The sequence below is a fragment of the Balaenoptera musculus genome, chromosome 15 (genome assembly GCF_009873245.2).
Source record: "Balaenoptera musculus isolate JJ_BM4_2016_0621 chromosome 15, mBalMus1.pri.v3, whole genome shotgun sequence".
In the NCBI taxonomy this organism is placed as follows: Eukaryota; Metazoa; Chordata; class Mammalia; order Artiodactyla; family Balaenopteridae; genus Balaenoptera; species Balaenoptera musculus.
Window position 1 is genome coordinate 27,341,137 of NC_045799.1, and position 12,062 is coordinate 27,353,198.

A 12,062-nucleotide genomic window follows, 5' to 3' on the forward strand; every position below is an offset into this window, starting at 1 on the left:
GGGATAACTGAGGCCCAAGAAGGGAAGAGAGTTTCCTAAAGTCCTCCAGTGTCTTAATAGGGCAAAGACTCCCAAGCGAGTCTTCACGGTCTCAAAATATCTTACCCTAAACAAACTCTGGTTTCCCTAATGTTTTAAGATATGATAGCAGGAACCAGCATTTCCTGAATCTTCCTAGACACAGGAACTGTTATAAGTACTTGACACATCTTAAGTCATTTAATCCTCACATCAATCCTGAGGGAGGTAATTGTCATGAATCCCATTTTATAGATGGGGAAACTAAGGCACAAAGAGATGGAGGGGAGCAGGGGTTGAATACTGACCCCCTGGTTTAGGGCCTATGCCCTCCACCACTGTGCTGTCTTGCTGTGTTGGCTGCATACTCACCCCTGCATCTAGTCTGCACTATTTCTTTCTTTCTTCCCTCCCCTGCCTTCCCCCAATCCTGGTCTCAATGATTTCTTCCACAATCTGAGTAGCTTTGGGTACTCCCTTTCTGGCCCTCAATTTCCCCATCTGTGAATTAAGAGGATTATTTTCATGACCACCCTGATTTTTAGCGCCTTATCAGTTTGTAATTATTTTAATCATATATGTGTTTTCTAGTCTGTTTTCCCCACCAGACTGTGAGCTCCAGGGAGCAACACCCTACTCCTTCTTCACCACTATCTCCCTAGAACCTGGCACTGTGCCCTGCACTTAGTAGGCCCTCAGTTAATATTTGCGGATGAAGAAAGGAAGGAATCACGCTGATTGTCCCCAGGTTTTTCCAAACCAGCTCCTGCGCTCTCTCCCTGGCCCTCTTCCTTTCTCAGCCTGTGGGGCCTCCTCCCTCCCTCCCTCTCACCTCCCAGGGCCGGCTTGGGCCCTCCATCCGGCCTGCATTTTTCTGGGTTTGATATCATTTTTTCCACTCTCCCGGCTGCTGCCGGCTGCCTCTGCCAACTTTCCACAACTATAGCCCCTCCCCCATGACCACAGGCCTCCAGAGACAGCTTAGGGTGGGGGAAGACCCTCCTCCTTTTCCCTTCCCCGGGCTGGAGTTGGGATAGGAAAGTAAGTGCCATCAGTGCCCTGCTGGCAAGATTGGGGGGTCACAGCTGGAGGATGGCTCGCCTGCTTGTGCTTTGGTGTTCCTGGCAGCAGGGACATGGCCGACGTGGGGGGCTGAGACATCTGGGCAGGCAGCTGGTTGGGGGCAGGGGTGTCAGGCATCAGGGACACAATGGTCCAAACTGTTTGCATCATGTTCTCCTCTCAAAGTAGTGACACCACTTCCCCTTATGCTGGAAACTCCTGACCTGACCCCCAAGGCCCATCCCCAGCCATGATGCCTCACTACCTCCTACTTCCCACACAGACATAGCAGGAGGCTGGGCCCTGAGGTCTGGTCCTTACCCTTACTGGCTGGGCGACTCTGGGGTGCTCACTTCCCCTCTCTGGGCTTCAATTTCCACAGCTAGAAAATTCCACAGCTAGAAAATTCCACAGCTAGAAAACGGAATGAGTCGGACTAAATCGGGGGTCCATCCTGGGGATTAATGGATTGAGTTTCATGGAGTCCACCCGCCCCCTTTAAATTGTGTGCAAAATTGTGTTTGAAAGTATATAGACTCCCTGGGAGTCCATAGTTTTTTGTCACAGTCTCCAAGAGAACTGTGGATAAGCTGGCCACAGACTCTAGTCTCACAAGCCTGGGCTGGAATCCTGGCAACTTCACTTATAGCTGCTGTGTGATCTGGAGCATAAGCCTTCACTGTTCTATGCCTCTGTTTTCCAACTAGTTAAACATGGGTCGTGAAGATTAATAGTTGTGACAGCTTAGTACCCAATCAGCTCCCAGCAAACACCAGCTATTATATTGCTAGGATGAGGGCGAAGATTTTTTTTTTCAGAGAATATTTTGTGAATTTATCATCTAAAAAAACGAGTTAATGAGAGAATAGGAGGTCATCACACCGAACTGTGGTTGTTTGTGCTCCACTGTGTCTCCCTCAAAGTCGTGGGGCAGGGGCTGTGCCCAGTGGTTCAGAGAAGGGCCTGAATGCATAACTGGTCCCGTGATTTTATTGACTAACCCTGACACCCAGGTCAGCAGGCCAACCCAGTCTGCAGCCCGTGTAGATGGGAAAGCGGGAGGTGGAGACGCCTGGAAGAGCCCAAAAGAAGAGATCTGGGCACTCAGACAGGACATCCTTCTGGTCTGGTTTATTGTGGGGGAATTTCTGAGGGTTGGCCAGAGCCCAAGGACAAGGAAGACTTTTTACAAAAAGACACGCACCGCATGAAAACCCCAATTTAGGCTTTGGCCCCATGGTCTGTCCATCACTTGCCCAGGGCAGAGAGGTCCGTGAAGTTGCGCCTGGGGAGACGCTCTGTACGTTGGGGCAACGGGCGGCCAAGGCCCATGATGCAGACTGCAAGCCACAGAGACTCTGCCCCTCCGCGGCCCTGGTGGAGGCTAGAATGCACCCCAGTGCCCCCCACCCAGAGAGTGGGCGGGTGGCCTCAGAGCACGGCCAGGTTGTGGCAGGACTTGGAGCGGGCCTTGAGTGCCCGGCGGCGGGCGGTGCGGGCAGTTAAGCGTGCCAGGAAGCGTCGAGCGCGCTGCCCTAGGCTTGCCCGTCGTCTGGGGGCCGGCGGCTCCCGGGCTGCGCAGTTCCTGCGGCGCAAGCGCAGTTGGCGCACTACGCCTTCGAAGAGCTCCGCCACATTGTGCTGCAGCGTGGCTGACGTCTCGATGAATTTGCAGTCGAACACCACAGCGCAGGCGCGGCCCTCTGAGGGGGCGGGGTCAGGTGAGCCAGGGCGGAGCCACAACCGGAAAAAGGAGATAAAGGTAGCAGGAGGTGTGTTCAATCTCAACCGGAAGCATGATTTTTCCTTTCCCCATACCTCGTGCTGCGTGCCAGGGGACTCAGAGAGAAATCTGGCTTTGAGGAGTTAGTTCACAGGTTAGTGATTGATACTGATAGCAGAATGAGGCTGGGAAGACCGGGAGGTCCCACGGAAGGGTCTTGACTGCCAGGGAAGGGGTCTAATCTGTGCATCAGAATTGTCTGGGGGAGCTTGTTAAAATGCAGGTTGCTGAGCCCACCCGCAGATATTCTAATTCGGTAGGTGAGGCCTGGGAACCTGCGATTCAACAAAATCTCCTGGGGATCATGTTGCAGAATTTTGGGACGTCTGCTCATAAAGCTTATGGTCTTCCGTTTCCAGGATGCCACTGGGCTGGTTGCAGGGGCCTGGGTTCTAGTCCTCAGTGGCTGGTGACCCTGTAGAGCTGGCCTCCCCACTCTGGGTCTCACTTTACATATTTTTTAGATTTCGCCCTGTGAGTAGGGCCATTTTTAGATCTTTATGGCTCCCACCTGATACATCAATTGTATTAAAATATTCCCCATCCCACTTTAAATACAATTTAAGTATAACTTTAAACATTTTGGTTTGCAGTTGCTGGCTGACACAATATTATGTTTTGTACACAAAGCTCTGTGAAATTTGAATTTATAATTTTCTCACTGTATTTTGGAGTCAATAATTGTCTTTTTCAGGTCTCAGATGTAAGCCCTTGAAAAGCTTACAGGCACTGGGCCTATCATGCCTGGTGAATAAAGTGTCTCAGACTAAGGGCATTGGGGCACATAAGGGAATTTTTAGGCAAAGAAGTGACAAGGTCAGCTCTGGTTCGGGAATACTCTGGCAGCTGGTGAGGAGAACCGATTGAGTGGGGATAGAGAAGTACGGGGGTTGGCCCAGGCTAAAGTGGAGATGCCAGGATGGGGCAGAGGCTCTGGGCATGGGGGTGGGAAGGGAATGTGGGGTTAAGGGAGGTGGACCTGACAAGGTCTGGGGACTGGTCTGAGGGAATGAGAGAGGAGGCAAGCCAAGAATGGTTTCTAGCTTTCAGGCTTAGGCAAGTAGATGCAGGATGGAGGTGGCCGGGGTGGGGGTGGTGGGGCACGAGTCACTGAGATGAGGAGCACTGGAGGAGACGCAGTGACAACAGGGCTAAGAGAAAGATGGAGGAGGAGGGTGGAGTGGAGGGCTCACCTTCCACGGAGACTTCCCGGCAGCGTGCCAGGTCCGCCTTGTTGCCCACCAGGATGATGGGCACGTGGTCCGCCTGATATGTGCGCCGCAGCTGAATGCGGAGCTCAGAGGCACTCTCGAAGCTGCCCCTGTCTGCGATGGAGTACACGATAACGTAGGCGCTGCCCACCTGCAGGCACGACTCCTGGCTCCAGCTTTCATCCTGTAGGGGAGGGAACCCAGGCCCATCCTCAGACGGTACCTAGGCCCTGGCTGAGAAAGGAGGGGCAGGGATGGTCTAACGGGTGGGATGGGGCTGAGGTTGATACTTTGGACAGATTGGGGGACAAATTCTGCCATAATTCCCTGTGTCACCTTAGGAAACCACCGATTCTCTCTGAGCCGCAGTTTCTCTGCTTGAAAAATTGGGCTAATGACACTACCTCACTCCATCCTCTCATTCATTGGTTCCTTCTGTAGGCCGGGCACTGGAGACAAAAGATTTATTGGGTTCTGCTAAAGAGAGTCCTGGCTTTGCCTTTTCAACTCTTTTGTCTGGTTTGAGGAGGGTTTGGTCTTGCTAGACAGTCCTTTTGGCTTTTTGCAGTCCAGAGTTAAGAAAAAAAGGAAGGGAGAGAAGTGGGGACAGGAGGCTGTCTTCCAGGGGAGGTTTTTTTCTGGATAGTCTTGAAGAGAGAGTTGAAGGAGCAACTGTGGCATGTAAGGGAAGGGGGTGGGAGAGGCAAGGGGCATTTTAAGAAGTGGAGTCCTGTCAAGATGTTTGACAAGGAAAGGAAAGAACTGGAGTAATTTTGATATTCTGTTTTGGATGATGCTCTTTTGTCAGGGACAGCACTCTGAGACTGAACCACCTAGGTAACAGCTTTCCAAGTGTTTCTAAGTGTTTAAGGAGACACAGTTCCTGCCCTCCAAAAGCTCATGATTAGGAAGGGATGCTATGAAAATGGAGAGATATAATGCAGTGTGATAAGTACCATTAAGAGAGGCATATGCAGGGACGTCCCTGGCAGTCCAGTGGTGAAGACTCGTGCTTCCAATGCAGGGGGTGCGGGTTCGATCCCTGGTCAGGGAACTAAGATCCCACATGCTGTGCAGCTCGGCCAAAAAAAGAGAGGCATATGCAAGTGGCTGGAGGACCCATGGGGCTTGGGGCAGGGGTAGACCAGAAGAACTCAACTGGGCAGAGTGTGGGAGGGCTTCACAGTGGACTGGTGAGTGGGGTTAGAAAGGATGAGCAGGCTGAGTAGGAGGGAAGAGAGTGGGCAGGAGTGGGAAATGCCGAGTGTGGTGGAAGTATTGTTTGTGAGGGGAAAAGAAGCCAGAAAAGTTTTCTGATAACCAAATAAGGTAGATAAGTAGGAAAGCATCGGATCCATGTCAACATCATTGTCAAAAGGGGTAAGTTCTGAACAGCTGTACTGATCCTTCCCCAGGGCCAAATAACCCTGAACTGAGTCAGACAGATGTGGGTTCTTATTCTGGGTTCTTAGCTTTGACTATGGACAGGTTCCTTCCTCCCTCGGAGTCTGTTTTCTCATTTGTAGAATGAGAGGGTGGGTCTTGACCATTCATTCATTCATTGCACAAATATTCATGGACGATTTGATGTGTGTTAGCATCACAAAAGCTGGTTGGTACATGGATTGGTGGGTAAGAACCCTTTGGGGGTGTGATTAAAAATGTAGATTCCAGAACCCCACTTTTGTAGGTTCTATTTCATTAGGTCTGGGGTGAGACTTGAGAATCTGATTTCTAATACTCTTCAGGTGACCCTGATGGTCAGCGAGGCTGGGGTACTACTGGATGAACCAAAGGCCCTCCCAGTTCTGTCAGATTTTGCCTCTCTGACATCAGCATGGACCCTCTCTGCATGGACCCTCTTTGGGAACTGCCTTCACAGACACTGGCCAGGGAAACTGTAGGGAAATCAAGGGCCAGAGAAGAGAACACTTTCTCAAGGCCACACAGCCAGCTGGGCACAGAATTCCAATTCCTGCCTTCTAGTCTGTCTCCCAAATGGGACTCCCAGTCTGATCACTCTTCTTAATTCACTGGACTCTGTCCCATAGGATTCACAACTGCATCCAAAAAGTAGACCCTCCTTCACCAGTCTGTGAGCTCCATGAGGCCAGGAGGCATGTCTGCCTTAGTCACTGATGGGTCTTCAGTGTCCTGGCCCATGATAAATATCCAGCCAGTGTTTCTTTTTTTCTTCCTTCCTTTCTTTTTTTAAAAATAAAGCTTGGGTGTGAGCTGGCCACTGGATCCCCAAGGCCTTCCGCGGGCCTTAGGATGTGGGACCCTCAAGGCTGCCGCCCTCAGGCTGGCCCTGAGGCTGGCTGTGGGTGATGGGGCTGCAGGGACCTGACGTTGGATCCCCGGGCAGGCCTTGCATATCTGGGTTTGGTCGTGGCGCCCTCCCTTCACCCTGGCTGAGGCGGCCAGCCAGTGTTTCTTAATAAACAAGTGAGTGAAGGAGTGGAACCTCAGATGGAGATTCAGAAGGTGATGCTCCCAGTGGGGATGGTCCTAGTGCATAAGAGTATAAGCTTTGGGCTATTATAAATCTGGGTTTGAATCCCACTTGCTATCTGAGAACTTTGGACACATAACCTCTCTGAGCTTTGATTTCCTCATTGGTAGAATGGGAATCAGAAATACACTCATTGTATAGTTTTTGTCTTGACTGAATGTCAAAATATATGTCTAGTGTTTAGCACAGGGGTTGACACTTAGGAAGAAGGTGCTCCATAAATGTCAGCTGCTGTTAGGAGAACCATCATCATTATTATGATGCTCATTTGGACCTGGGTTTCCTTTTATGCTAGTTAAAAGGAATTGGTCTCATAGCTCCTTCATCCCTAAATTTGGGCCTATCTCTGGAGCTGTCAGCCATTCTTGTCAATCAGTCACCCAACATTGCCCTCCTAAGCCCCACCCTGTGGGCAGGGCCTCCCTGAGTGTTAGGGGAGGGGCCTACCCCTTAGAGAGATGGGATCCCAGGTGATTTTTAGATCCTTCTCTTTGCTTAGTTGTATTTCTTCAGAGTTCTACAATGAGCATGGGTTACCTGTGTAGCAAGAAAAAAGACTCAACGAGATAAACAAAGGTAAGAAAACTCAAGCAAGATAAGAAGAGCATAGTGGGGACATGTCCCTGCCCAATGCTCTCTTCCTGCTTTGGAATGGGCTAGGGAAGGACATCTTTGGTGTCTTCTTTTTACTAGCTATGAAGTCATGATCGATAAGAATTATCATTATTTACAATTCTTCACTCACGTTCAGCATTTTTTCATGCTCCAAACTGTGCTTATCTCTGTGAAGCTGCATAAGAAGTTTAAAAAAACCAGCTGGTAAGGAAGGCAGGAATGATCCACCCATTTATTAGGTGAGAAAACTGAAGCCCAGAGTGGGTAAGTCAATTGCACAAAGCCTACTGGTAAGACAAAGGAAGAGGGGGTTCAACCTCAGGCTAAATCTGGTGTTCCTTTTCTGTACAATGTGGGTGGGTGGAATGGGATAAGGGTGCTCATGAGGGGAAGATTTGCAGGGGGAGAAGCACATCCTGGGATGGTTGTAAGGAGAGGATGAATGGAGTGAGAAAAGGGGGTCAGGGTCATGAGGTTCTCCTGGCTTTGGTTGGAAAGGCTGCTTAGGAGCTGTGGGTTTGGGGAGGTGCCGAGGATGGGCCCTGCCCTGTCCCTGCTCTGTAGTGTCCTAGGAGGGGACAGGAATCTGGTACTAGCCTCAGCACCCCTCCCCCTAAATCCTGCTTGTTGTGCCATACCAGTTTCTCAGCCTCCCAGGTGTCTATGACCAGCAGTGTGGTATCCTCTCCATCCACCGTGAGGGTCCTCTCGTATACATCTTCTGCAACTGAGGAAACACACGGATTTCAGGGAGGAGATGCAGGCCTGGGGAGGATGCAGGCCTCCCTAACCCCTCTTTCCGCCCCCTCCACTTCTCCTTGAAGTGCTCACCATATTTGTTAGATGTCTGTCTCTCCTGATAGGCCAAGAAACACCATGAGGAGCTCATGTCTCACCAGCTGCCAGCACAGTACCTGGCACACAGTAGGTGCTGAGAAAGCTTTCGTTGGTTTGGTTGATTGAATGAGTGTGGGGCGGTGGGGTTAAAGTTGGGCTGGGAATTCTCCCAGTCCTGCTCTGTCCCTGGCTTAGTGTATGCTTCAGGCAGGTCCCGTTACCCTCTCTGGAACTCTGTCTCCCTATCTGTCATACATACCGGTGTACATGTGTACATATGGGTTCACACTCTGAGCAGTCAGGGCTGGAGAAAGGGCGTGGTCAGAGTGTCCCCACCTCCTCTCTGCCTTTAACCTCCCCTCTCCTCCCACTCACCCGGGGTCCTCTCTGCCAGTCCTGCAGGGACTCATCTTCATTTCCTCTGTCCGGTCCCTGATCCCCATCATTCTGGGACCCCAGGCCCTCTTAGCTCACTGCACCTCTTGGGAATAAAGGAACCAGGGCCCAACTTAAGAGTCTGGGAGTCTCCATTTTGGGTAGGATCTTAGTTTGGCTGCAGGTCATGGTGGGCATGGATGGTTGTCTGTGGGGCAGGGTCTGAGGGTTGGGAGGAAGTGCACCATTTCTTTATACTTGGGACTTGTGGAACTCAGAATTGCTTCCCTTATGACATGAAAATGAATCACACACCTCTCATCCTTGAGAAATTAGCAAAATTCTCATTCACTATTCAAGGAATTTCCCTCCTGTAGATCTTTGTGCAGGCTGTGCCCTGCACAACTCCAGGGGGTTATCATTCACTTCATAATCTATGTGAAAGATGCCCCTCAGAGTTGAGCAGTGCATGAGTTGTACAACTGTTCTTGGCAGCGTTATGCCCCAGATAACAGGGATTTCACTCCATCGACCGCATCCCTTCCCAGCCCACAGGGTCCCTACCTCCCAGCTGTTCATGGAGGTCCCGCTCTTGCTTTCCTGCAAAGAGGTTGGCCAGGCTGGTCTTCCCTACACCAGGATCTCCAAGCAGTACCACACGGTAGAGGGCCTCCCAGGAGCCTTCAGAGTCGCTGGATTCAGAGGACCAACCATTGGGGGCAGATGAAGGTTGCCGGGTGGGGGTGTTGAGGGAGGCTGATTGGCCCAGTCGGGGATGCTGGGACTGTGTAGAAGGTGCTGTGCCCAGGAGGCCAGGCTGGTGGCCCCGGGTGGACAGGGGCAGTGGAGTACTGGCTCGGCGACGCAGGGGGGTCGTCGCCTCTTGCTGAGTATTTAGTGTCATCCTTGGGAAGGGGGGTTTCCTTCTTTCCTTCGGCAAGAAGGGGAGTGGGTGGTGAGCCAGGTGCTTTGAGCCCCTTCTTCTGTAGAGTCCTGATGAGCTGATGCGACGGCTTCCTCCAGAGGCGGCCTTCTAGGCCTTCTAGCCGTCCTTCCTTCCCTCGAGTTCAAATGGGAGGAGGAGGCGCCTCAGATCCTCCCTGTGGGGGCTTTCTGGCTTCAGGCCCAGAGAGAACCTGGGTCAGGCTGGGAGGGGTGAGTGCGTGTGAACACACACATGCATGCACACCCAGAGGCCATTTCCTATGCCCTGAGGATAACCCACTCCCCCATGATACACAGATAGGCAGAGGGGCACCAGCCGGATAGGATGTCCCGACAAGCATGCACACAGAGCTGCCCCACCCATTCAGAACATGAGACCCACGTTCACGAAAGACACCTGAATTGCCCCCTCCTCTTCTTCCCCACAGGTCTCTTCCCCACGGTTCGCTTCGGGGTTGGGAGGTACGGAGGAGGGTTGAGAGCCCCGGGGGGATTCACTTCCGCTGCCCGATCCCACGAGAGCTGAGGAAGAGGCAGGAGGGGCAGCTTGGTCCTGCTAAAGGCTAAGGGGGTCTGGGGGTTCCCTCCGGCTGAAACCTGAGAGCCCCGGTGCCATGGGAACAGCGTGTCCGGCCCGCCCCCTCCGTGAAAAATTCAGAAGCGTCTGGCACTACGGCCTCCAGCTGCTGTGGGGGCGCGGGGGCTTCGAGGCAGCCGGACCCCAGGTTTGGTGACAGGAAGGGGTCCCTGTGGAGAGGGGGGTGGAGAGGAGACCTACAGGGCCCAGGAGGGCATGCCATTCCCGGAGTCCGAGCTTCCCCGGCCCGGGGGTCCTGGGTGTGAGTCCCCAGATCCCGGGAGGGTTCCCTGTCCCAGGCAACAGCCCTCCGGGCCCGAGATCCGGGGTCCCTCACTCCGGGACGCGGGTTCGAGGCCCCCTCTTCCCTGCCTGTGCCGCAGAACCCCCCCGCCCTTCCCTCCCCGCCCCATACGGGCGCCTGGCGAACTCCGTACCAACTTGACTAAGTTGGTGGCGGGCTGCGCGGGCCTTTACCTCGGTGTGGGGAGGGGTCCAGGGTCCCCGGCCGCCGCAGCTGCCGGGTGCTCCAGGCTGTACCACTGCCTCGCAGCATAGCCCCTCAGGCCGGTCCCGCCCCGCCGCCCGGGCCGGGGGAGGAGCCGCGACCCCGCCCCGTCCAGCCCCGCCCCATTAGGGCAGCCCCGGGGTCTCCGCCCCAAGGCCCTGGCCGCTGAATGACTTTTCGCAGAGCTCAGCAGACCCGCCGCTTCAAGTCCTTAGCCAGGGGTGGGGGGCGAGAGAGGGGAAGGATACGGGTTCTGAATTCCTGAGCCTGGATCCCCTCTGCATCTGCATCTGTCCACTCCAGCAGTGGGGCACACCAACTTTAACCGTCACAAAAACCACTTGGGGAACTTGTTAACTCTTCAGATTCCAGGTCCCACCCTGCAAGAGAGGCAGATTCAGCAGTCCTGGCAGAGAGGGTCGGGAATCTGCATTTTAAACAAGTGTCTAAGTGAGCCTGACGCAGAGTTCATAGACCCCACTTTGAGAAACTCTGCTTCGGATTGAGAATTAATTTTGGGAAGTGGCTTGAGGGGCGGAGGGAGCCCAGGAAGTCTGCACTGAAGGGTTCTGAATGTCTTGTTTTGGCAGCGGTCATTCATTCATTCACCAGATTCTAGGGTAAGCGCCCCTTATGCAGCTAGGGCTGTCCTGTGCCTGGAAGAATGGCTGTCCCCTACTTGATGAATATTTACTGGACTCTTGTGCTGTGCCTGGCATGGTTTGAGCACTTTGCCTGGATTATTAGCTCATTTAATCCTGATACCACACTAAGAGGATGAGTAAACTTGCGGCTTACCTGGGCCTGGCACTCAGGTCTCTGCCTATTGTCCCTTTCTATCACGGTCTGTGCTTCCCCTGCCACTGCCCACCCCCCCCCCCCGCCCCCGCCCAAGTCTTCCCAGGGCTGTAGGAGGAGAAAAGAGACACTGTGAACTTGGTACAGAAGAGAAGTTGGCTGTAGGGAACTTGTAATTTTGGCCATCCATGGGTCTCTGAGCAGGGTGCTTCCTTTTAGGTCATGATGGACTGAGGCGGTCATGATGGACTGAGGCAAGCATGTATGTGGGCCCCACGGCGACCAGCCTGTACCTGTGGGTGGGGCTCATTGTCATGGCTGAGGGGGTCCAGGTGTCCAGCTCAGAGCAACTCCCACAGCAGCCTGGTAGACTAGCTCAGCCCCTGCAGGGCTTTGGGCAGATGCTAAACCCCCTCACGCCTGGTTTCCTTCTGTGGCTTGGCCCTCTAAGCTTTCCTTTGCCACCTACAAGATGGGCTGTGAGTGGTGCAGCACTGTCTGGGAGTGAGACAACTCAATTGCTGTATGGCCTTAGGCAAGTCACCTCCCTTCTTTGGGTTTCCGTTTCTCTATTCAAAGCTGAAATCTGAACAGGTTACATCCTTGCTACAAAACTTACAGTTGTCTACAATACAAAAGCCTGAACTTGAAATTCAAGACCCACTGTGCTCTGGCTCCGGTCCTCTACAAGGTCATTTCTAATCTCTCCCAACAAACTCCTTGCTCTAGCCAATACCTTACTCTTTCAGGCACATTCTGTTCCTTCTGCCTGAATACCCTCCCTGCTACTCATCTTTCAAGATGTAGCTCAGATGCCT

At 53.0% G+C, this 12,062-nt stretch overlaps 1 protein-coding gene across 8 annotated transcripts; it reads right to left on the bottom strand.

Moving 5' to 3' along the window:
- Positions 1-2,187: 2,187 nt before the first annotated feature.
- On the bottom strand, positions 2,188-10,512 carry REM1 (RRAD and GEM like GTPase 1). Of its 8 annotated transcripts, none has more exons than XM_036827606.1 (6): positions 10,416-10,491; positions 9,759-9,883; positions 8,981-9,533; positions 7,843-7,931; positions 4,057-4,258; positions 2,188-2,936 (listed from the first exon to the last, which is right to left on the bottom strand). In XM_036827606.1, the coding sequence occupies exons 3-6, from the start codon at positions 9,318-9,320 to the stop codon at positions 2,512-2,514; spliced, it is 1,056 nt and encodes a 351-aa protein (XP_036683501.1). In that variant the 5' UTR covers positions 9,321-9,533; positions 9,759-9,883; positions 10,416-10,491; the 3' UTR covers positions 2,188-2,511. The 8 variants fall into 8 exon arrangements, with proteins under 8 accessions (XP_036683501.1, XP_036683505.1, XP_036683499.1 ...); XM_036827610.1 differs by having other exon boundaries at positions 2,188-2,783; positions 8,981-9,562; XM_036827604.1 differs by having other exon boundaries at positions 8,981-9,562.
- Positions 10,513-12,062: the final 1,550 nt, after the last annotated feature.

Bases quoted from the DNA above. Each gene is read 5' to 3' on its own strand.
- REM1 (XM_036827605.1), bottom strand. From the start codon at position 9,320: ATGACACTAAATACTCAGCAAGAGGCGACGACCCCCCTGCGTCGCCGA. The intron at 4,259-7,842 runs GTATGGCACAAC...CCTCCCCTACAG, and splicing joins CCTGGGAGGCTGAGAAACTG to GATGAAAGCTGGAGCCAGGA. The intron at 2,937-4,056 runs GTGAGCCCTCCA...AACTCCTCAAAG, and splicing joins CCGGGAAGTCTCCGTGGAAG to CCAGATTTCTCTCTGAGTCC.